At 45.2% G+C, this 22,242-nt stretch overlaps 1 protein-coding gene across 1 annotated transcript in view; it reads left to right on the forward strand.

The window, feature by feature from the left end:
* The window catches only part of LOC147619460 (jasmonoyl--L-amino acid synthetase JAR4-like), a 35,516-nt gene extending 13,828 nt beyond the window's left edge, over positions 1–21,688 (forward strand). The window contains exons 2-4 of the mRNA XM_086773130.1: positions 19,509–19,610; positions 19,779–20,545; positions 21,004–21,688. Of these exons, the coding sequence (XP_086629256.1) occupies positions 19,509–19,610; positions 19,779–20,545; positions 21,004–21,536 (1,402 nt within the window). The 3' untranslated portion in view covers positions 21,537–21,688. The remainder of the gene's footprint in view (positions 1–19,508; positions 19,611–19,778; positions 20,546–21,003) is intronic.
* The last annotated feature ends 554 nt before the right edge of the window (positions 21,689–22,242 follow it).

The raw sequence follows: 22,242 nt of genomic DNA on the forward strand, positions 1-22,242 counted from the left end.
CCTCAAGTTTATCAAGAATATCATCGATTCGGGGAATCAAAAACCTATTCTTGATAGTAATCTTGTTAAGGGTCCTATAATCAACACACATTCTGTATGTCCCATCCTTTTTTTGCACAAGTAAAACTGGGGAACAATAAGACAAAGAAGTTGGCCTTATCAACTTCTTCTCAAGTAAATCATTTATTTGAGTCATGATTTCCTCTTGTTGGGCAGCATTCACCCTATAAGGCTAGGAGGAGATCTCCCAGGGATTATTTCAGTACAATGATCCTTTGGCCTCTCTGGGGGTAACTGTCCTGGTAGTGAATCAGCAAAATAATCAGCATATTCACTTAAGAAATCAATCTTATCTTGATCTACGGGAGGTACAGTATCATGCTCAACATTATCACGTACAAAGACCAAGTAAGTGTGACTTGGTTGAACACAATGCTAATCAATACACTTAAATACACTAAGATTTGAAGGACACTTGCTCATATACAAGAAGTAAATTGCTGAATTGACAAGAGACACACAATGAGCCGGAATGGCCGACCCCTCCCTTGAGTAAATTGTATTACTATTGGAGAAATTCAATACATAGCTTCACGGGCATCCATTGCCAAATCCTCCATGCCAATGCATATGAAATTCAGCATTTAGAAAACAATGGTATGTCGATGTAGATCACCAAGGAGCTGCCTTGATACCCGGCCCGACTTCAGTGCCCATATTCTCTACCATTGGCTCTATGTTCTACCAAGCAAGGTAGCAACATCTTCAAGAGCACATAGGACAAGAGAAACACTACACAGGGCGGCTAAACAAGGAGTCCTGCCCTTCTACTGAATAAGTAATGACAACACATTGTCCAATTAGCTTACCAGTCATCATAGAAGTTGTTGCAAGCGGAAGCCTTCGCGTTGGAAGCTTTAGAAGTGTTGATATCTTCGATTTGCCGCAATCCTTCGCGACAAAAGTCTTCAAGAGGATGAAGGGAACCCTGGGAAAGCTTCCCCTATGGTTTAACTTGAGAAAGGAAGGCTGAAATTAGGGTTTTCAGCAAAAGACCAGAAATTACAGCAAAAATGAGAGCTGTTTTGCTGAATTTCAGTCATTGGGAGTGAGTAGGAGAGTGATTAGCACTTGGAAACACTCTTGGAAGCTTGGAAAACACCCTAGCGAGTTGGGTATGGCTATGGAGAGCTTGGAAATGGAGAGAAATGGTGGAAAAACAGAGTTTTCAGCCTCCAAAAATCCTCATGAAGAGAAAACACGAATTTTCTCTTAATAAGTAAGTGAATTGGGGTCCAATCAGGTGAGGGGACATGGGGAGATGCCCATTTATGAGTAAAAAGGGAGGATCAGGTCCTGGACATTGAGTCTTGTCCGCCTCGGGACTTTAGTGAGTGTGAACTTGGAAGCGGTCATAATTTATAAGTGACTTTTGGGCGCCCAAACTTTAATGAAGTGGGAACGCACTCACTTATAAATATTGGCTAAGTCCTAAGGGCTATTTGAGCCTAGATTGGGTAATACTTACCACCTGTTCACATGCCACACAACCATGTCAGCAAACAGTTTCACACGCACGGTTCACGGGCGGGCGTCCCCTAGCCCGGAACTACACATAGGTCATGCAGGCATGAAAACAGCATGTAATTTCATTTGCAGGCAAGCACATAAAGATGCTATGCAATGCAGCATTGGCATAAGCAATTTCCGTTCATGAAACCATATAAGACCAGGCGTTTCCAGGTAAGTATATGCGATACCAGACCGAGTGGAAAGCCAATCCTCCAGGCGTTTCCGGGCATGTACACAAAGGCACAAGTCCCAGCGGAAAGCCAAGTCCTCCAGATATTCCGGGCATGATAAGGTCGAGTCTCAGTGGAAAGCCAAGTCCTCCAGATATTCCGGGCATGATAACGTCAAGTCCCAGCGGAATATCATATCCAACTATACAGCATGACACGTGCCAATCACATGCATAGGCACATTCGATAAACCATGGACACCAATCCAATATGCACATAGTGTGAAAGCAAGAGTGAACCATTTGGGTGGCCAAATGGTGACATTCCCCCCCGCTTCTAAACAGTTGTCCGTACCTGAAATGCATCTAAATATGTCTGAAGCACATGCGGGTAATCTTTGAAGAATTCTTCATCTACCCATTTAGCATCAATGGAAAGATAGTTCTGAAACTTCACAAGGTAACGCCTCACAACTTTGCCTGCAGTAAGCTTGTGTTCCTTGTGATACACCCCTCATGATCCACATAGCCTTGAATGTGTATGCGCAACTTGCCAAAAATAGGCATGACCTGCACTTCTCTACCAACAAAGGCAGTCCCTGCTTCAATTTGAGGACCCATGTCCTCCACTTCAATACCCAAAGCAGTTGCCATCCGAGTGGATATGAAATTCTCCGTTGCACAATTGTCAAACATAAACAAAGCGGGTTGATTCTTGAGTTGTCCCCAAGCTTTGCATACAACCCTATCTTTGCTATCATGTGAAGTGTTGCCCTGCACATCCGGAACCATATGCACATTAGGCTTCGGTACATTAGCATTTTCAGCTTTGTTCTTCTTATTTGGGCATGCTCTTGCCATGTGCTCAGTCGTGCCACAAGTAAAGCATTTGTCTTCACGCATATATTGCTCCTTCTCAGCACTAAGACTAAAGTTTGCCGGCTTAGAAGGGCGCTTTTTAGCAAACTTATTTTCAGCTTTTGGACCTAATTTGGCTTGGTTTTGGTCCCTTTTAGGTGGCTGTCCATCATTTTGCAGGTTTTGGACAGCCCTCTCTTTGCCTTGAAATGAGGGTTTAGTCTTATTGGATCGACTCAATTTGAGTTCCAATTGCTCGATGGCGGTGGCGGCTGCGATTAATTGGTGGAAGGTATGATCAGGATACATTAGTAATCCCACTTTGTACACGGGTTGCAATCTCGATTGAAGCCTTCTCTTCCTTTCCGTCTCGGTGACATGCATAAATGGAAAAGCATTCAATGCATTGGGAGGCAAGAATTGAGCATAGAACCTCTCCTTGAACTCTTCCCATGATTTAACAGGATTCGGTGAGAGCTTCTCTATGAGCCACCAATGGGCAGCAGTGCCTTTCACGAACATGCTTACATACTGGATCATGGATTTCTGAGTGAAATCCTCATCACTAAAAGCAATATCAAACTGGCCAATAAAAGCAAGTGCCTTTGATGCATCATATTCCCCATGATATGTGTCAAACTTCATAGATTTGTCTCCGGCTTTGAAGTCACTAGACTTCGATGCATGTGTGTGCATCTCAACATGTTTTCCCCCATGTTTGTCCATTGGGACAGCCTCTGTAACTGGCATCATTTTTGGACCAAAAGGTGATGCACAAGGCATAGATACATGTGCCCTGTAAGCATGAGGCATGGCTGGCCCCTCAACATGCATTGATACATTTTCAGCCATAACTTCTCCCTCACGAGCACACTCGAAGGCATGAGTGGCATAAGAGATACGCGGAATACCTGCACCAACAGAAAATTGCAGCCCATGTTGCATGTGTTGTGCATGTACATTTTCAGCTGGCAATGGCATTTGACATACCTTTTGACCACTGCCATAAACATTGTATCCTTCACGGGTTACATAAGGTATTCCTGCATGGCGTGAAGTCACTGATTGTTCCTCTCCCATAGCATGGAGATTTATCCTCTTAGACATAAGTTCTTGTTCGGGCACCAGTGGGGATTCCAAGACATGTGGGATGGTTGCCTTTTCTGCATAGGCATCCTCGGTACGAGCCAAGTATGCACGTGCTGCATCCCTCGGTTGCATGTGCAACTCTTGAGCAATCATTGCCATTGCATGATCCATATAAGATTCAGCTTTCTTGGCCTTCAAACGATCATGTACCAATGGATCCTCGCGGCGATAGAGATTCAATTCTTGTTGTTGTGCATGGAGAAGAGCCTGCATACGAGTAAGTTCAGCCCTCAAGACTATGGACTCTTCTTCTTGCATCTTCTCTTTGCCACGGGACGGCTGTCCCACATATTCATGTTCCCTATTGTGCACCACATGAGTTTGCTCATCTTGTAAAGCATTGGAGACATGCATTTCATTGTCCCTGCCTCTTGTATTAGCATCTCCAACATTCATTGTATGGCTGTCCATAATGTTCTAAGTGTAGCGATAGCTAGTGTTCACGGTGATCGTCTCTCACGATAGAAGTGAAAGAGAACTGTATGCTCTGATACCAATGTGACTTGGTTGAACACAATGCTAATCAATACACTTAAATACACTAAGATTTGAAGGACACTTGCTCATATACAAGAAGTAAATTGCTGAATTGACAAGAGACACACAATGAGCCGGAACGGCCGACCCCTCCCTTGAGTAAATTGTATTACTATTGGAGAAATTCAATACATAGCTTCACGGGCATCCATTTCCAAATCCTCCATGCCAATGCATATGAAATTCAGCATTTAGAAAACAATGGTATGTCGATGTAGATCACCAAGGAGCTGCCTTGATACCCGGCCCGACTTCAGTGCCCATATTCTCTACCATTGGCTCTATGTTCTACCAAGCAAGGTAGCAACATCTTCAAGAGCACATAGGACAAGAGAAACACTACACAGGGCGGCTAAACAAGGAGTCCTGCCCTTCTACTGAATAAGTAATGACAACACATTGTCCAATTAGCTTACCAGTCTTCAAGTTGTTGCAAGCGAAGGCCTTCGCGTTGGAAGCTTTAGAAGTGTTGATATCTTCGATTTGCCGCAATCCTTCGCGACAAAAGTCTTCAAGAGGATGAAGGGAACCCTGGAAAAGCTTCCCCTATGGTTCAACTTGAGAAAGGAAGGCTGAAATTAGGGTTTTCAGCAAAAAGACCAGAAATTACAGCAAAAATGAGAGCTGTTTTGCTGAATTTCAGTCATTGGGAGTGAGTAGGAGAGTGATTAGCACTTGGAAACACTCTTGGAAGCTTGGAAAACACCGTAGCAAGTTGGGTATGGCTATGGAGAGCTTGGAAATGGAGAGAAGTGGTGGAAAAACAGAGTTTTCAGCCTCCAAAAATCCTCATGAAAAGAAAACACGAATTTTCTCTTAATAAGTAAGTGAATTGGGGTCCAATCAGGTGAGGGGACATGGGGAGATGCCCATTTATGAGTAAAAAGGGAGGATCAGGTCATGGACATTGAGTCTTGTCCGCCTCGGGACTTCAGTGAGTGTGAACTTGGAAGCGGTCATAATTTATAAGTGACTTTTGGGCGCCCAAACTTTAATGAAGTGGGAACGCACTCACTTATAAATATTGGCTAAGTCCTAAGGGCTATTTGAGCCTAGATTGGGTAATACTTACCACGTGTTCACATGCCAGACAACCATGTCAACAGACAGTTTCACACGCACGGTTCACGGGCGGGCGTCCCCTAGTCCGAAACTACACATAGGTCATGCAGGCATGAAAACAGCATGTAATTTCATTTGCAGGCAAGCACATAAAGATGCTATGCAATGCAGCATTGGCATAAGCGATTTCTGTTCATGAAACCATATAAGACCAGGCATTTCCAGGCAAGTATATGCGATACCAGGCCCAGTGGAAAGCCAATTCTCCAGGCGTTTCCGGGCATGTACACAAAGGCACAAGTCCCAGCGGAAAGCCAAGTCCTCCAGATATTCCGGGCATGATAACTTCAAGTCCCAGCGGAAAGCCAAGTCCTCCAAATATTCCGGGCATGATAACGTCAAGTCCCAGCGGAATATCATATCCAACTATACAGCATGACACGTGTCAATCACATGCATAGGCACATTCGATAAGCCATGGACACCAATCCAATATGCACATAGTGTGAAAGCAAGAGTGAACCATTCGGGTGGCCAAATGGTGACAGTAAGAACAAGCTGATTTCTTTATTGCCTTTGAAATAGATATATGGCTTACAACAGGTATGGTACTCCCAGTAGTACCCGCATCAATACAAACTTCCCTGCGCCTATGAGTAAACATAACTTTCTTTTCTTTGTGCAAAATCTTGGGATCCAAACGATAATGCCAAGGCATCTTTTGAATGATTTGTTGCAGACCTGACTCAAACTTTCTTTTCTCGTCCTCACTAATCGTCATGAAAGGTGTGACTTTGAGAAGAATCGGCTAAAACTTTGAAACATAAGAGGAAACGGATTCGCCTTCATCCTCTGTTAGCCAATCCCATTCCTTTCGTGTATGGGCAAGATTGCCTTACACCGTTGACTTAGTCTGACCCATTGATCAGAGTCGAGATGTCCAGACGAATGCTTGATGACATGGACCAGCAAATGCAATCAATGCGTACAGATATAAAGGCAGCCCAAGATAGGCAAAAGAAGTATGCAGATTAAAAGAGATTAGAGAGAGAGTTTGAAGAATCAGATATGGCCTTTATTTGGAGTACGACCAAAAAGAAGTTCCTTATCCTTAGGAAAGTACAAGAAGCTCTCTCCCAGATACTGTGGGCCGTATGATGCTGTTATAAAGAAAGTGGGTGATCTAGCCTACAAACTTCTTCTCTTCTTTCATGCTAGCCATCGGTGCGGAGAACTTCCTTTTGTGCTTGTTCCCCTGCTCGGTAACGGATTTAGACTTGGAAGAGACCATTGTATCATCATAGATACGAGCGGAATGAATCGCCTCGTCCAAAGTTTTGCATTTATTGTTTTTAACCTATAAACGGTATGAGTCGGGTAAACCAGCTACGAAGAAACCCAAAAGAGTTGTGGAATCCATCTTCGTAGCTTTCATCTGTCGTATATCCTTCTGAAAGTGAGGAGGAAGGAAATGATCATAAAATTGCTCTTTGAAAGCACTCCATGTAGTATGGAGAGCTGTCCTATCCAAAAGTTTTGCCATCCACCAATCACTTGTAGTCTCTTTAAGATGCATATCCACATGCTTGAGCATAGATTTCTTGGTAAATTCCTTGGTGCAAAAGGCTATTTCAAATTGCTGTATGAAAGCAAGTGCCTTGGTAGTATTCAGCTTTCCATTATAGCTCTCAAATTTGACGTCCTTGTCCCCCGACTTGAACTCTTTGACCTTCTTGCAATGACGAGCATCCCGACGCTCTAATACATCCTTCTCCTCGTCATGTCTACGATGGCGAGGGTGCCCAGATCTAGGGTTGATTTCCCGTGTAACACCTTCCACTCTGGATGGAACTTTAGGAGCAAGAACATACCTAGAAGGTGGAGACACCACCGACAGTGCATGAAGATCTTGTGCATCTCTTAAATGGGCTGGAAACCCCTCATCATCCCACGAGCTGCATGTCGATGTACATCATGTCCTTGGGCTACATGCCTCCTCATATCTATTGCATGGGCTGCAAGCCCCCTCAAAGCACTTGCTCGGGCTGCATGTCCACTTACATCACTTGCTCGGGCTGCATGCCCTCTTACATCATTGATGCGGTTTGCATGCCCTCTCACATCACTAGTGCGGGCTGCATGCCCTCTCACAACATCATCGAAGTTCCCTTCACGGGATAGCCTGCGAGGCTGCTGTGTTAGAAGTCATCTCCTGTCTTTATGTTGACACTAGGGCCTTTGTTGTGGGTGTGCCCGCCCTTGTAGGTGTTTTCTCATTTTTCCTCACTCCCCGTATTTTTTCCCCATTTTTTTCCTTTTTTTCTTGGCATGGGAGGCTGCCCTGTGATGGCAGGAGGACCCAGTTGCTGGCCGACTGCATCAGTATGCTTGTGTTCACATTATGGAGCTGGCCGACTGGTCTGGACAGGTCGTGGACCTTTTATGTTGGCCGACTGCTGTGTGCAGGTCGTGGGCTCCTTTGGTGTCCACTCGGCTGTCCCTGATGCAGGCCGACTGCGTGCTTGGGGCCACATAAAATGGCCCCACAGCCCCTTGCCATTATTGTATCACTTTGGGATCTTCTTTGTGTATATAGAGGAGAGTTACACGCCTCTCTCTCTCTCTCTCTTGTGCTGCTGTTTTCTGCATTGCGTTTACTCGTGTTCAGTCATCATCTCCGCTGCGCATTCTGACATGGTATCAGAGTCCTAGGCTCTAGATAGTTCTTGGGATTTGTGTGAGCAAGAGGGGGGCTGTTGTGTTGCTGATTGGTGGACTGTACGAGACTGTTTGGGAAGAGGAGAAGCAAGAGGACGGCGGGCTGATTTGCTGGACAGCCACTTGCAGGTGTAAGTTCTTCTTTGTTCCCACCCACCCACCCTTTTTCAGAGTACATCCCCGCAGTGGCAGATTTGTTAGAGATGGCCGAGAGGCATGTGAAGATCCCTACACTCCCCACGTTCCCAGTAGACCGTCAGTTGGACAGGAACAACTATGGCATATGGAAGGTTATGATGGAATCTGTTCTGGAGTCTTACGACCTCGCTGATTTCATCGTTGTTGGGGTTCCACGGCCGGAAGTAGAGGAAGGGGAGTTACTGTCGATCCGAAAGGACCGGGAGGCACAGGCACAGATGTGGGATCGTGTCAACGCCAGGGTCCGTTCGTTTATCTTAACTGCACACTGCAGGTAATCAATCATGTAAAGCATATGATGCTATCAGAGGTAATGACAGCATTTGGCTTCTCTTTACAACAGGGTATCGCCCATGAAGAGGATTTCTTTGTATTACAGATGTGGGTTATGAGCCCTGCAAAGTCGTTGACGATGCGGTTGCATATTAATAAGCTGCAAGCTCTTCAGCAAGAAGTTCTTCAGGCTGGGAAGGAGATATCGTCAGACGACATGGCCATAACGTTGCTGTCGCATTTGCGCTCTCAGTACTCAGCATATTACTCGTCTTTGATTACCAGTGGTAGGCTCAGCACCATCACGTGGGAGGAGCTTGTGCCCATTGTCTTGGACCAGGAGGAACGATTCACGAACCCTCCACAGGGCGGAGGTTCGGAGGCCTTAACTGGCCAACGGTCGAAAGGCCGTAACACGGGCAAAGGAAAGGCTTCATCGGAGAAGTCTTCTGAGAAGAAGTCTGTCGTTGACCGCGAGAAACTAAAGGCAGAGAGGACCTGTAATGATTGTGGCGAGAAAGGCCACTATTGGAGGCAGTGTCCCAAGTGGAAGACCGAGAAGGGTGAAGATTCCTCAGCAACAATCATGAAGACTCCGACTTTTGTGCACCTGGAGGTGATGGACACCGATGTTTCATTTTCTTCAGGCAGGGAGGAGGTTGGAGGATTCTCCGCTATGGATACTCGGAAGTGGATTCTAGACAGTGGTGCTTCCAGGCACATGACTCCTTCCCGTTCAGATTTACAGGATCTTTGCAGGTATTCTGGTCACATTCTTACTGGGGATACATCCACTATTCCAGTTCACAGTGAGGGCAGGTTGGAGATAGTTCCCGATGGCAGAGGGGGGAAGCATTCCTCCTAGATTTTGTATGTTCCGTCACTTGGTTTTCATCTGTTGTTAGTGCATCAGGTTTGCAAGACTGGCGTACGGGTGGAGTTTGATGAGCATTTTGTTGCTCTCCGGGACAAAGCAACAGGCCAGGTGGTTTGGGAAGGCGCAGTGGATAATGGAGTTTACAAGCTTTCAACACTCTCTCACCGAGGTCCTCAGGTTTGTGATGAGTGGCAGTCTGGTAATGGCCACTTAAGTGTGGATACGCTGCAAGTACAGGCTTTCTGGGACCAGATGGTGGATAGCTTGTCCGTTGATGGCAGCAGTTGGCAGGAACTTTCCAGTACTGATGTTGGTGGTTCTTGTGTTTGTCAGTTAAAGGAAACTGAACAGGTAACTTATGCTCTGATGTCTCGTAGTATTCAGGACAAAGAAACTCCTGTAGATGAGGATGTTCTTTCCACGAGGACCTCTCGGAAAGCCAGGCAGGTGACACTTGATTACTTGCAGAAGGAGGTGGATTCTCTAGGCTTTGTGGTTCCGGATTGAGAGGGGGTGGTTGACAGGTTTCAGACGGCCTTGTGTGGTCTTCATCAGGTTTCCAGGACTTGGCTTTGCACCGTAACAGGTGTTGATCCTTGTGAGCAGTGTGATGCCTCTTTGACTCGGAAGCAGAATGGTTCATTGATTTGGTTCATGGACACTAGATTGGACGGGAGCTTCCTGATGAGGCAGTTGAGCTCATGGTTGCAGATGACTCTTTGGGAGGCAGGATTGCGTATCTTGTGGTTTCTGCGGCATGTGAAGGATCATGGACTCTTTTACACAGGAGACGAGTGAGAGTCCTCCACATAATGATCTGATTGGCTGGCCATAATGTATCTTTCAGCTTTTCGGAAAGAAAAGAATTTTCCGTGCCCCGGTATCGCTCTCTACCAGTTTCCCAAGTATGATACCGAATAGGCTGCAAGGGTGCAACAGTGCCCCTACACAGACAGGAGGGCCACGAAGTCTTTCCACACGCTCACTGCCACGCTTAAACCAAAGGTAACCTTTTTTGAGGCGCGACAATACGACGAGGGATACCTCAGAATCCCAACCTTCTCTCACGGATAATGACTCCTTGCAGCCATATCTAGCATCATATTAGGCACAACTGTGTAGAAAGCCAGGCTCTGAAACGAATGCAAACGGAAGGGCAACTGAACACAGAAAATCGAATCAATCATGAAATCTGAAAATACACATAAGCATGCCAGATAAAACAAGATGACAAATCTGCACAATACACCACACTAGGGGCCAGAAGATGGGCTGACCCCCCCCCCCCCCCCCCGGGTTCACCACTAGCTGCACCTGTTTCTTCCAATTCAATATGAAAACAAGAAAACATCACATAAACTGAATTTGTTGACAATTCTTAGCACAAGTGAGCAGTCCCGACATCAAGCACATGCAGGACAACTATGGACAGCCCATAGCACTCCCACATCAGCCCGGGACAACTCAACATCGTCTTCTTCCTGTCTGGCTCATAGAGCAAGTCGACCAGCCCTCAAAGGTTGTTTCAGCAGTCAACCAGCCCTCAGTAGCCTCAGAAGAAAGCAACCAACAGTTGTACACAAGCCTGCAAGCCCCTGGTTGGAAGGAAAACTGTCTAGATGCCCACAACCAGCTCTTCCTCTCTGTTTTTAACCTCTGTCCAGCCTCTGTTCAAGCTGTAAATCAGCCGGCCAGCAGTGGAGAACATGTAGAAGGAGTTGGCCAGCACCTCCCATGCACCTGTTTGGTATTTGTCGCGATAGAAGGCTGTAAAACAGCTTGGAGAAGCAGTCGATTAGCCCCCATGCACCTGGAAAAGCAGGCGCCTACCTCCAAACTGGAGTTTTCTCCCATAACAAGGCTTCCCTGCTGAAAATAGCCCACGTGTGCTTTTCTGGTCCAGAAAGGGGGCGCCTACATGAAGGAGGTCCAAATAATATCCAGTGCCCAGATTTTGGCCGCCACGTGCATTAAATAAGTCTTGCTCAATGTGTACTCACTTATAAGTTGTCCGGCCACTTATAAGTGAGTGTGAACCTGCATCAATAATTATTAGCATGTGAACTCATAAAGCTGTAAATTGAGTTTTGGGAATACTTACCACCTGCAAAACACATGTAGACCACCTGTCAGTCCCAAACAGGTCTGCCTTATGTGGGCTCCAGGAACCAGCCCACAGGGCTGTGTGTTTTGCTCTCAATGATCGCCTACTGCTGTGCATTAAACTGAACTGATGTAGCTAAACTGGCCGCCCTTCTAATGCTTGCGTTTTGTCCTCTAGACTGCCCACGGGGCTGAGAGCAAGTCCACAAAGCAAGACTATGACTAGATGAGAATCTTCAGCCCTAAAGCCACTATATATAGCATAGTTGAGGGAAACCGTCAAACAGAAACGGAAACCGAAACGAAAATGGAAATGCCATGTCAGCAAGGAGGGTTGAGAGATGGGAATGGTGAAAGTTAATGGTTGTTTGTACACACGTGATAACATCATGACATGGATTTTAAGATTTATGAGCATATAGTTGGTGTATCTTCACATACATAGATTTCCCAACAGCTACTTCACTTTCTCAAATCTCTCAATTCATAAGTTAAGATTTTTCTGACCTTATGAAGGTATATAATTCAGTCACTTAGCGGACATGTGAATCTTTTGATTTTCGTCCGAGTGGTGACCAGCTGTTGTTCTCCAAAGTTATATATCTTGGGAGGGTGTGCATACCCCAATAGTTATGTCACTTTCTCAAATCTCTCAATTGTAAGTTTAGATTTTTCTGACCTTATGAAGGTATATATATATATATAGATTTCTTGGAGACTATACCGACAACAACCGGGGTTTTGACTTCAGTGTATCGTGTATCAGATGTATTACTTGGAGTATGTCCCTAGGACATGGGCGGTTTAGACATACAAGTGCCGAGCAATACTGATGAATACAAATTTGGTGCAACGTTTCTAAGGAGTATGTGTAAATGGAAGGGCAACTTTACAGGGAAAATCTTATCAATCATGAAATCTGAAAATGCACATAAGCATGCCAAATAAATCAAGATGACAAATCTGCCCAGTACACTACACTAGGGGCCAGAAGATAGGCTGACCCCCCACCCCCCGCTTTATGGTTAGATTACCAAAAAGGAGTCTGCTTCCAATACAACTTTGCGGGTGCCCAGGGTTCACCATTGGCTGCACTTGTTCTTCCAATACAATATGAAAACAAGAAAAACAAAACATAAACTGAATTTGCTGATAATTCCCAGCACAAGTGAGCATTCCCGGCATCAAGCACATGCAAGACAACTATGGACAGCCCATAGCACACCCACATCAGCCCGGGTCAACTCAACATTATCGTCTTCTTCCTGTCTGGCTCATGGAGCAAGTCGACCAGCCCTCAAAGGCTGTTTTCAGCAGTCAACCAGCCCTCAATAGCCTCAGAAGAAATCGGCCAGCAGATGTACACAAGCCTGCAAGTCCCCGGTCAGAAGGAAAATTGTCCAGATGCCCAGGACCATGTCTTCCTCTTTGTTTTTATCCTCTATCCAGCCTTTGTTCAAGCTGTAAATCAGCTGGCCAGCACCTCCCATGCACCTGTTAGGTTTTTTGTCGCGATAGAAGGCTGTAAACAGATGCTTGCGCTCTTTATGAAAAACTATCTGGTCAGGTTGCAATACCTCCTCAAGTTCATCCACTTTTGGTGGATCTTCCAAAACTGGTTCCATAGGAGGTGGCCCCACAGAAGGCCTCAGTAAACTGACATGAAAGGCATTGTGTATTTTCCAGTGATCGGAAAATACCAATCTGTATGCCACTTCATTTATTTTTTGCAAAATTTGGAATGGCACGTAATACCTGTTTGAAAGCTTAGGAAACCGGCCTTCCTTACCTAGCTGGTTCCGAAGATGTGCTTTCTCAAACTTAAGTAATACCCAATCACCTTCCTTGAAAATCTCCTCTCGCTTGTGTTTGTCAGCTGTCTTTTTCTGCTTAGCTTGAGATCTTTCTATGGCTGTCCGAACCTGTGTAAACGCAATATCCAAATCACGGACATACTCATCTGCTGCAAAGATTTCATCTTTTGTTTGTAAGATAGGTGGAAGCACCACCTTGCCATAGACTATCTCAAATGGAGCCTTATTAGTTGAAGAATGCATTGTGTTATTGTATGTAAACTCTACCAATGGCAAATACTTTTCCCAATCTGACTTCTGCTCAGATACATAACACTTGAGCAAGTCAAGCATAGCTGAATTTGCAATTTCACTCTGACCATCCGTTTGAGGATGATAGGCTGATGAAAAACTCAACTTTGTGCCCATATTATCAAACGATGCCCGCCAAAATAAACTGGTAGTCCGAGGATCTCTATCTCCCACAGTAGACTTGGGCGTGCCGTGATGTTTGAAAATCTGAGCTAAGAACAACTTTGCCATGTGCTTTGGCTTGATTGTTTTTCTCACAAGAATAAGTGTGCCTGTTTGCTAAAACGATCTATAATAGTCCATATAGCATCATTTCCATGTGCTGATTTCGGCAAATCCATAATGAAATCTATAGCAATGCTTTCCCATGGTTCTTGTGGAATGGGTAAGGGCTGAAGCAAACCAAGTGTCTTGTGTCTGTCAAACTTGACTTTCTGACACTGTTATGACCCTATGTTTTTCTCTGGACAACAAGCAGGTGGACACGGGCACGGGATGGACAGTGTGAGAGGCATTAGCTTGGAATCAAGAATAGAAACCCATGTGTGTGGCTAGCCCAAGTGTGAAGGGGACAAAAGGATTTAAAGAAAGGGACAAAAGGATTTTGAGATTATAAGGTTTTATAACCTTTGATGACTTAAAATAATATTATTTTTGGAGGATGTGCTTTTGCTATTGCTTTTAGTTTTTTTTGAAGAAAAGCGAATCGCATCTTTGTTATAAGGTGAAGGGTGGTAGAGTCGAGGGGGGTGGCGCTTCTCCTTAGAGGGCTGGTTGCTAGAGAGCACAGGCGACACCCACAATTGCAGCGCAAGGTCTCTTGGCAAGAAGCGCACAGCAGACTGATCTCTTATCTTCTCTCTCACGATTGGCTGCACGTGGGCTGGTTGCGGGAGGTACAAGAGGCTGAACATGTTTTTGGGTTCTCTCTCTCTCCCTGGCACAGTCGCGTGGACTTGATTGCAAGAGGGCAGAAAGCAGGCGTCTCTCTCTTGGTACACTTGCGTTTGGGCTTTTTCTCTCTATGGGATGCACGTGGGTTGGCTGAAGGAGAATAGAGATAGGCTTTTCTCTATCTTTCTCTCTATGAGTTATGGAAAAAGCAAAGGGTATTGCTGTGGAAATCAACCCTAGTTATGGCACCGTGCTTGGATGGTGTATCTGTGGATTTCTCATGGAAATAGGACACAGGACTTTGGTATCGAGGAAACTATGGTTTATGGGATACAGGTCTTTGGTTTATCGGATACAGGTCTTTGGTTTCATGTGGAGAACATGTCTTTGGATTCATATGAACAGGTTGTAGTTTTCTCGAGCTTACATGTAAGCTGTGGCTATAGGGAAGGACATGTGGTACGGTACAGTCCTACTGCTGTTTGGGAAAGGGTTTGAAGCATCCATGGTAAAGATGGAGAATACCTTTGGAAAGCAGGGAGGTGTTGTACGGGTGTGCCTTCTCTATGGTATATTGTGCTGTAATAAACGAGAGTTCTCATTTGGAAGTTGAAACCGGCCTCTGGTAGAAACCAAAGTGCGGTAGACTAGCAGTCACCCTTCCACTTGTAGTCCAAATAAATAATAAAATTAACTGGAGCTAGAATGCCCCAAAACTGAAATGAAATTGACACCTGTTGGCCCCAAAGCTTGGCGCCCCTCGGTATTTCTTTATTCAAATTCAATGAGATGTAAAACTGAGTACAACAAAGCCAGCCAGGAGAATAAACCTATATGTCCAATCTGGTAGCCCTCAAGACCTCTTAGCACAGAGGATTCACACACACAGATCTGTGTCCCACAAAAGCAACACACTGTGCTTCCCTCTGATCAACCAAGACAATTCAGCAGGGCAGCCTTGAGCACACATCTGAATAAGAACTGGCCTTGATATGATGGTATCCTTCAACTTCTGAAAAGCTGTCTTTTCGGGTTCCAATCAACGGAATGCTACTTTCTTCTTCGTTAGATCATGTAACGGTGAAGCTAAGAAAGCAAAGTGTTGAAGAAATCGACGAGAATAAGAGCATAAACTAATAAAGCTCTTAACTTCATGCACATTCTGCACTTCTGGCCAATCCTTGATGGCTTGAATCTTTGCGGGATCCATGCATACTCCATCCTTGGAAACAATATGCCCTAAATAGTGAATTTCTGACAAGAAGAATTCACTCTTCTTCCCATTGATGAAAAGCTTATGTTTCCTTAGCTCTTCAAAAACAATGGCAAGATGCTCTTTATGTTCAGCCTCACTCTTTGAAAAAATGATAATATCATCAAAGAAAGTTTCTGTGAACTTACGGTGAGATCTAAAAATTATGTCCATCATTCTATTGAAAGTGGTGGGGGCATTCGTAAGTCCAAATGGCATAACCAAATACTCATATAATTGAAATGATGTTCGAAAAGTTGTTTTATGCACATCTTGAGGTACCACTCTTAAGATCAATGCGACTGAAACAAGCAACTCTCTCAAGTTTATCAAGAATATCATCGATTCGAGGAATCGGAAACGTGTTCTTGATAGTAATCTTGTTAAGGACCCTATAATCAACGTACATTCTATATGTCCCATCCTTTTTCTGCACAATTAAAACTAGAGAACAATAAGGCAAAGAACTTGGCCTTATCAACCCCTTCTCAAGTAAATCATTTACTTGAGTCATGATTTCCTCCTGTTGGGCGGCACTCACCCTAAGGAGGACGGTAAGGAGGACAGCTCCTAGGGATTATTTCAGTACAATGATCCTCTGGCTCTGAGGGTAACTGTCCTTGTAGTGAATCAACGAAACAATCAGCATATTCACTTAAGAAATCATTCTTATCTTGATCTATGGGAGTTACAGCATCATGCTCAACATTATCACGTACAAAGACCAAGTAAGAACAAGCTGATTTCTTTATTGCCTTTGAAATAGATATATGGCTTACAACGGGTATGGTACTCCTAGTAGTACCCGCATCAATACAAACTGTCCAGATGCCCAGGACCATCTCTTCCTCTCGGTTTTTATGCTCTATCCAGCCTTTGTTCAAGCTGTAAATCAGCCGGCCAGTAGTGGAGAACATGCAGAAGGGGTCGGCCAGCACCTCCCATGCACCTATTAGGTTTTTGTCGCGATAGAAGGCTGTAAACAGCCTGTAGAAGCAGTCGACCAGCTCCCATGCACTTGGAAAAGCAGGCACCTCACATAAAACTGGAGTCTTACTCAAGATTAGAGCTCCTCCGCCAATTTTAGCTCCCACGGGTCCAAAAGGGGGTGCCTACTTGGAGGAGGCCCAAATAATGTCCAGTGCCCAGCTTTTGGCCGCCACGTGTATTTAATAAGTCCTGCTCAATGTGTACTCACTTATAAGTGAGTGTGAACTTGCACCAATAATTATGAGCATGTGAACTCATAAAGCTGTAAATTGAGTTTTTGGGAATACTTACCACCTTTGCAAAACACATGTAGACCACTTGTCAGTCCCAAACAAGTGTGCACATACACGTCCACAGGGTGCCTAGGCGTCCCCGGTCCCATGGACAACGCAGGCAAAAATCTCAGGCATTGTCCAGGCAAACAAGACAAGTCATCCAAAGATAAAATCAAAGTCAGGCACACGAGTGCAGCTAGATTGGAAGAAACACCCATCTGCTCAGCTGTATCCGATAAAATGTCCAGGGCTCATGATCCTTTCGGAACCTTCCCAGAACATAAATACAAAAGATCTCCAAGATAGCTAGTCCTAGAGAATTTCATCATGTCAAGCTCCATGGGCCACATGTACACCATGTCAGACCCCACAAGCCACACATGGTACTATCATGTCAGGCTACACGAGCCATACATGTACTGTCATGTCAGGCTCCATATGCCACACAGACACACCATGTCAGGCTACACCAGCTATACATGTATGTCATGTCAGGCTCCACATGCCACACATGAACAGTAGAAAAATAGAAGGTGCAAGGAATTTGTGACACTATGGGTCTTGGTTCTTTTTTCTTCCTTCAAGGTGCATTGGAGACGGTGCAAGCAGTTCTTGTGCTCCATCTAAGCTGATGCATTAGTGGCTGTTGGAGTTTGGATAGTGAAGTTTTGCTCCCATTCTCTAGTGTTCTTCTCGTGGGCTACCGGAGGATACTCAAAGGTTTGCAGGGTTTTTTCATGGACGATTCGATAGACAGAGAGTGCTCGACCAGGTGGAAATTGGTCATCTGCATGTTTGTTTGTAGGTCTTCATACTGACGCGGCAAGGACGTAATGTGAGCCTTTGCAGTGGACGCAAAGTGGTCTCGCAGTGTTTGGGATCTTGGGTATCTTGGATGAGCTTTGCTCGGATCTTTTCCTTTTATGGACGGGCACTTTATATGGACACCGTGCAATTGAGGACAATTGCAATGTAAGTAGGGGAGAATGTGACACACCTACGAGTATGCAAGTCAGAGCCAGCCAGACATCATATAGCAGCCGATAGGTAGGGTCGGACAACCTAGTTGACATGTGGCACTGCCATGTGGCAATGATGACATAGCAAACAGTTACAGTTGACAACCGCATTTTACACAAGTTAAGGGGCAGGATATAATCCAAGATGGGGAGTTTTGAACATCCCAATAGGTGCTAGGAGGTGCCCAAGACATGTACCATTGGATGGGACACAAGTTGGACACAATATGAACATGTTTCATGACCTTTTGGATAAGATTTTTGGGTCCAAAAAGGGATGGCCGACCAGCATGACTTGCCATCAGATTCCTATATAAAGGCAAGGCCAAGAAGGCAAGCAATAAAGCAACAAAACAGGCCGCCCTCATGTGTGTTAGCGCATGAACAACTGGAGGATAGCCAGAAACCTTTTGTATGCACAGTAGCTAGGTATGCATGAATTGGATCTCAGTTGATAGCGTTAGTCACATATCAAGCATGCTTCCACATAGTTAACACATCACACTTGCCAATTCAGCATCTTGGAAACCACTCCAGGACTAGCTGAGCTGTTGGAATCTCTGCAGCTTCCTGTGCCATGTCTAATCTTTTGCATGAACGGTCTTAATCCCTGATTAGTCAGCAGTTAAGTCAGCATCATCATCAGCTTCAGCCGCATACCATCATCATCTACAGAACTACCATCCTCATCATCAGCAACCACATCATCATCAGAATCACGATCATCAGTGTCATCAGCATCTTCATCATCATGGGAGTGCTTGGCACCCTGTCGGTAGCCAGCATGGGTGCCCAAGCAGTAGGCGGCCAAGTGTCCAGGCAGTAGGCAGCAGTATGGTCCATGGACAAGGCATTGTATTCAGCGCAGCATTTATGGGGTTTTGTGCATGAATATTTTTCCACAGCAGGTCGAGAGCTCCTGATGCTGGCCAACTTGCATCCCAAGCATATATAGAAGCATAAGAGCATAAATCAGTTAGTAGAAGTCTAGGCAGTAGAAGTTATGTAGAAAAGGGGCTTAACCAGCTCACCAGGAGGTCAGTCCATACTCCAGGTATGATGGCTAACGACTGCCAAACCACCATTTGCCAGGAGCCATAAGCAGAGGGCGACCTTGTGCCGGTGAGGATTTCCCATAACCCCTGCCAATAGTTTGTGTACTTAATCTGGCATCACTTGAGCTGTCCAATGTGCCATGATTTGCCCCTAGCTCTGTGCTTTGGAGCTACCTCCCCAATCTCTCTGTGTGGTTGAAGACAGGTGTCCAAATGATTAAGGTCCCTCCTTTTACACGTGTGCAGCAGCTACAGTAGAACGCAGCCACTGATGCGGTGTTTATACTTTTTTTGTGTGTGCTTTTCTTCTTTATGGTTATCAGTAGTGTATGAGCTGGATTCTGTTTTCATCTCATTAAGAATTCCATATAGGAAGTCCTAATTTCTGTGTACCACTTGCAGCTCAGGAACCTCAAGCGGCAGACCAAGAATGATTCCTGCAACAACACAGTCACGGCAAATAACATCAAAGAGGTTCTCCCTCAGCAATGCAATACTAAAGAGGTTGGCATGCTTCCCTTGTTGCTCTACCATTTCCCTTTCCTTGCTTGATGCATGTGTGTGCTTGCTTTCCAGTACACCAACAGCACCTGGTGGCACTATTTCTTTTGTTGATAACCATCCCCTTTGCATTGCCCATGGCATGTGATTGCATTGTGGCATAGATTTCAGGGAATTTTCAATGGATTTTGTGGGTAAAGCTCTCTGCTTCATCTACGTTGGGAAGCTTCTCATGACGAGAGGAGGACTTAAAGCGGGATCTGCCAGCACACATCATTTACGGAGCGGAGCTCTTTTAAAGAACCTCCCCCAATGGACAAGTCCTATGGGAGTGGTTTTGGGACCGAATGTTCGGCAATCTATGTACTGCCATCTTCTTTGTGGTTTGCTACAGGCCACAGAAGTGACTGTAATATCATCATTTCTTGCATATGGGATAACTGAGGCTTTCAGGTTATTGGAGGAGGTTTGGGAAGAGTTAAGCACCGACATCCGGCTAGGCACTCTCAGTGACCGAATCACAGATGAATCTGTTAGAGCTGATGTTTTGAAGTGTCTCCGTTGTGATCCCCTGCTTGCTGAAAAGGTTCATGCTGAGTGTGCAAAGGGTTGCTGGTCTGGCATCATCAAGCGCCTATGGCCAAATGTAAAATACATACACACAATCGTGACTGGAGTTATGGAGCCCTATGTCCCATATCTGAAAAACTATGCTGGAGACATACCGCTCGTTTGTGGTGATTATGGATCGTCTGAGTGCACTATTGGCATAAATCTGAACCCGAAGTCTCTGCCCGAGCAGGTCTCTTTCACGTTGGTGCCATATGCAGCCTATTTTGAATTTCTGCCTTTGCGTCAGAAAGCAGAGGTAGGACCGGTTGACATCGCAGGTGTTGAAATCGGTGAAGAATATGAAGTAATCGTGACAACGGTGGCAGGTCCATTACTCTCACCCTTTCTCACTCGAGTCTAAGCATGTGCAAAAAGTTGATTTTTTATGTGGCAATAGTGTTGCTCTTAGCAGTTTGTATGAAAATCTCCAGGAGTAGACAGCTAGCACAGTTTCTTAGTCTGGTTACACAACATTTCCTGCCTGTGTGGAGTTGTACATGCAAAAATTGCCTGCCATCCAGATGGATAGGCAATCTTGCCCGTACAAGTCCACACCTGTCCATCTGCCCATTATAGTTGGAGGGGCAATCTTGCTCATAAAACTCCCCTCTACATCATGGATGGACAGGCTATCTTCCCCATATAAGGCCTATCAACCATGTCTGTCCTAAGGGTCCACATGTGAGGCCAAAACCCTTAGTCCCGAGTTTAGTCCTCAGTGTGGGAACTGGTTGCTTTTAGTAGTCAAGTGATGTCTGGACACTCTCTGTGTATTCATGAGCAGGCCTGTACCGCTATCGGCTTGGTGATGTGATCAGAATCACAGGCTTCTACCATGCGTTACCACAGTTTTCTTTTGTTCGGCGAAGGAATGCTGTGCTTAGTATAAACACAGATAAAACTGATGAGAGAGAATTATGTGCAGTGGTTAATCAAGCATCTAAGACCCTGAGGGGGGGAAACATGGACCTGCTTGACTTCACTAGTCATGCTGATCATTCCTCCAGGCCAGGGCATTATGCAATCTTTTGGGAGATCAGTAACAGTGTTTACATGAATGATACCATCTTGACTCAGTGCTGCAAGGATTTGGACTTATCTTTCAATGACCCTTACCAACGTGGAAGGGCAGCTGGAACTATTGGACCTCTCAGACTCTGCATTGTGAAGGAATCAACCTTTCACAATATCATGCTATATACACTAGAATTCGGTGCGTCTCCGACACAGTACAAGACACCCAGATGTGTGAACTCACCGGATTTGTTGAACATTCTCAGTGAGTCTGTAATTGGTGTCTATCTTAGCTCACAGTGACTTGTACTGCATCAAAATCATGGATTTGTTGCCATATTTTCTTGATATTTCGGCTTACAATTGCATGTACGCTTCTCGAAACAATGGTTTATGCCATAATTTTCTTGGTTCTCCAAACATATGATAATCATATGATGGGTGGCTGCAGGTAATAATGTTTGGATTATGCCTCCTTAATTTCAGTACCGAGCTTATATAAGGTTTGCTTTGCTTTCTTTCAAAGAGGATGCTAATTTTGCAACCCATTGATTTGGCAGGGTTTAATATAGACTTTAGATCCTAGAGGTTTGTGTCTGGATGATTGGGGCAGACAAGTAACACATGTCTAGTCTGGCCTTCCTTAGCAGTGAGTGTCACGTGCACGCTAGGGGCAGGCAGATTGACGAGCTAGAGTATGATATGTTGTGGGCGAACATGTGCTTTTTGGTCCACTATTGATAGTGTGTGCTTTTTGGTCCGCTATTGATAGCGTGTGCTTTTTGGGCATTCTTCCCTATTTATTGGGGGGAGGGGTACCAGTTGGGCACACACCGACGGATGGAGCACATGAGTGCAGAGTGCGTGGAGCAAGAGCACCATCGCGCAGGAGGCCGTCATCCTTAGGGGACAACCCCGGGTGGTAGAGGACACCGGATGAGGACGATGGTAGGGCACTCACGAGAGCATGACGCTCTAGCTCGTGGCTCGGTGGGGGGACGGCCAAGAT

The sequence above is a fragment of the Cibotium barometz genome, chromosome 33 (assembly GCF_041138505.1).
Source record: "Cibotium barometz isolate CiBa-2024 chromosome 33, ASM4113850v1, whole genome shotgun sequence".
NCBI lineage: Eukaryota > Viridiplantae > Streptophyta > Polypodiopsida > Cyatheales > Cibotiaceae > Cibotium > Cibotium barometz.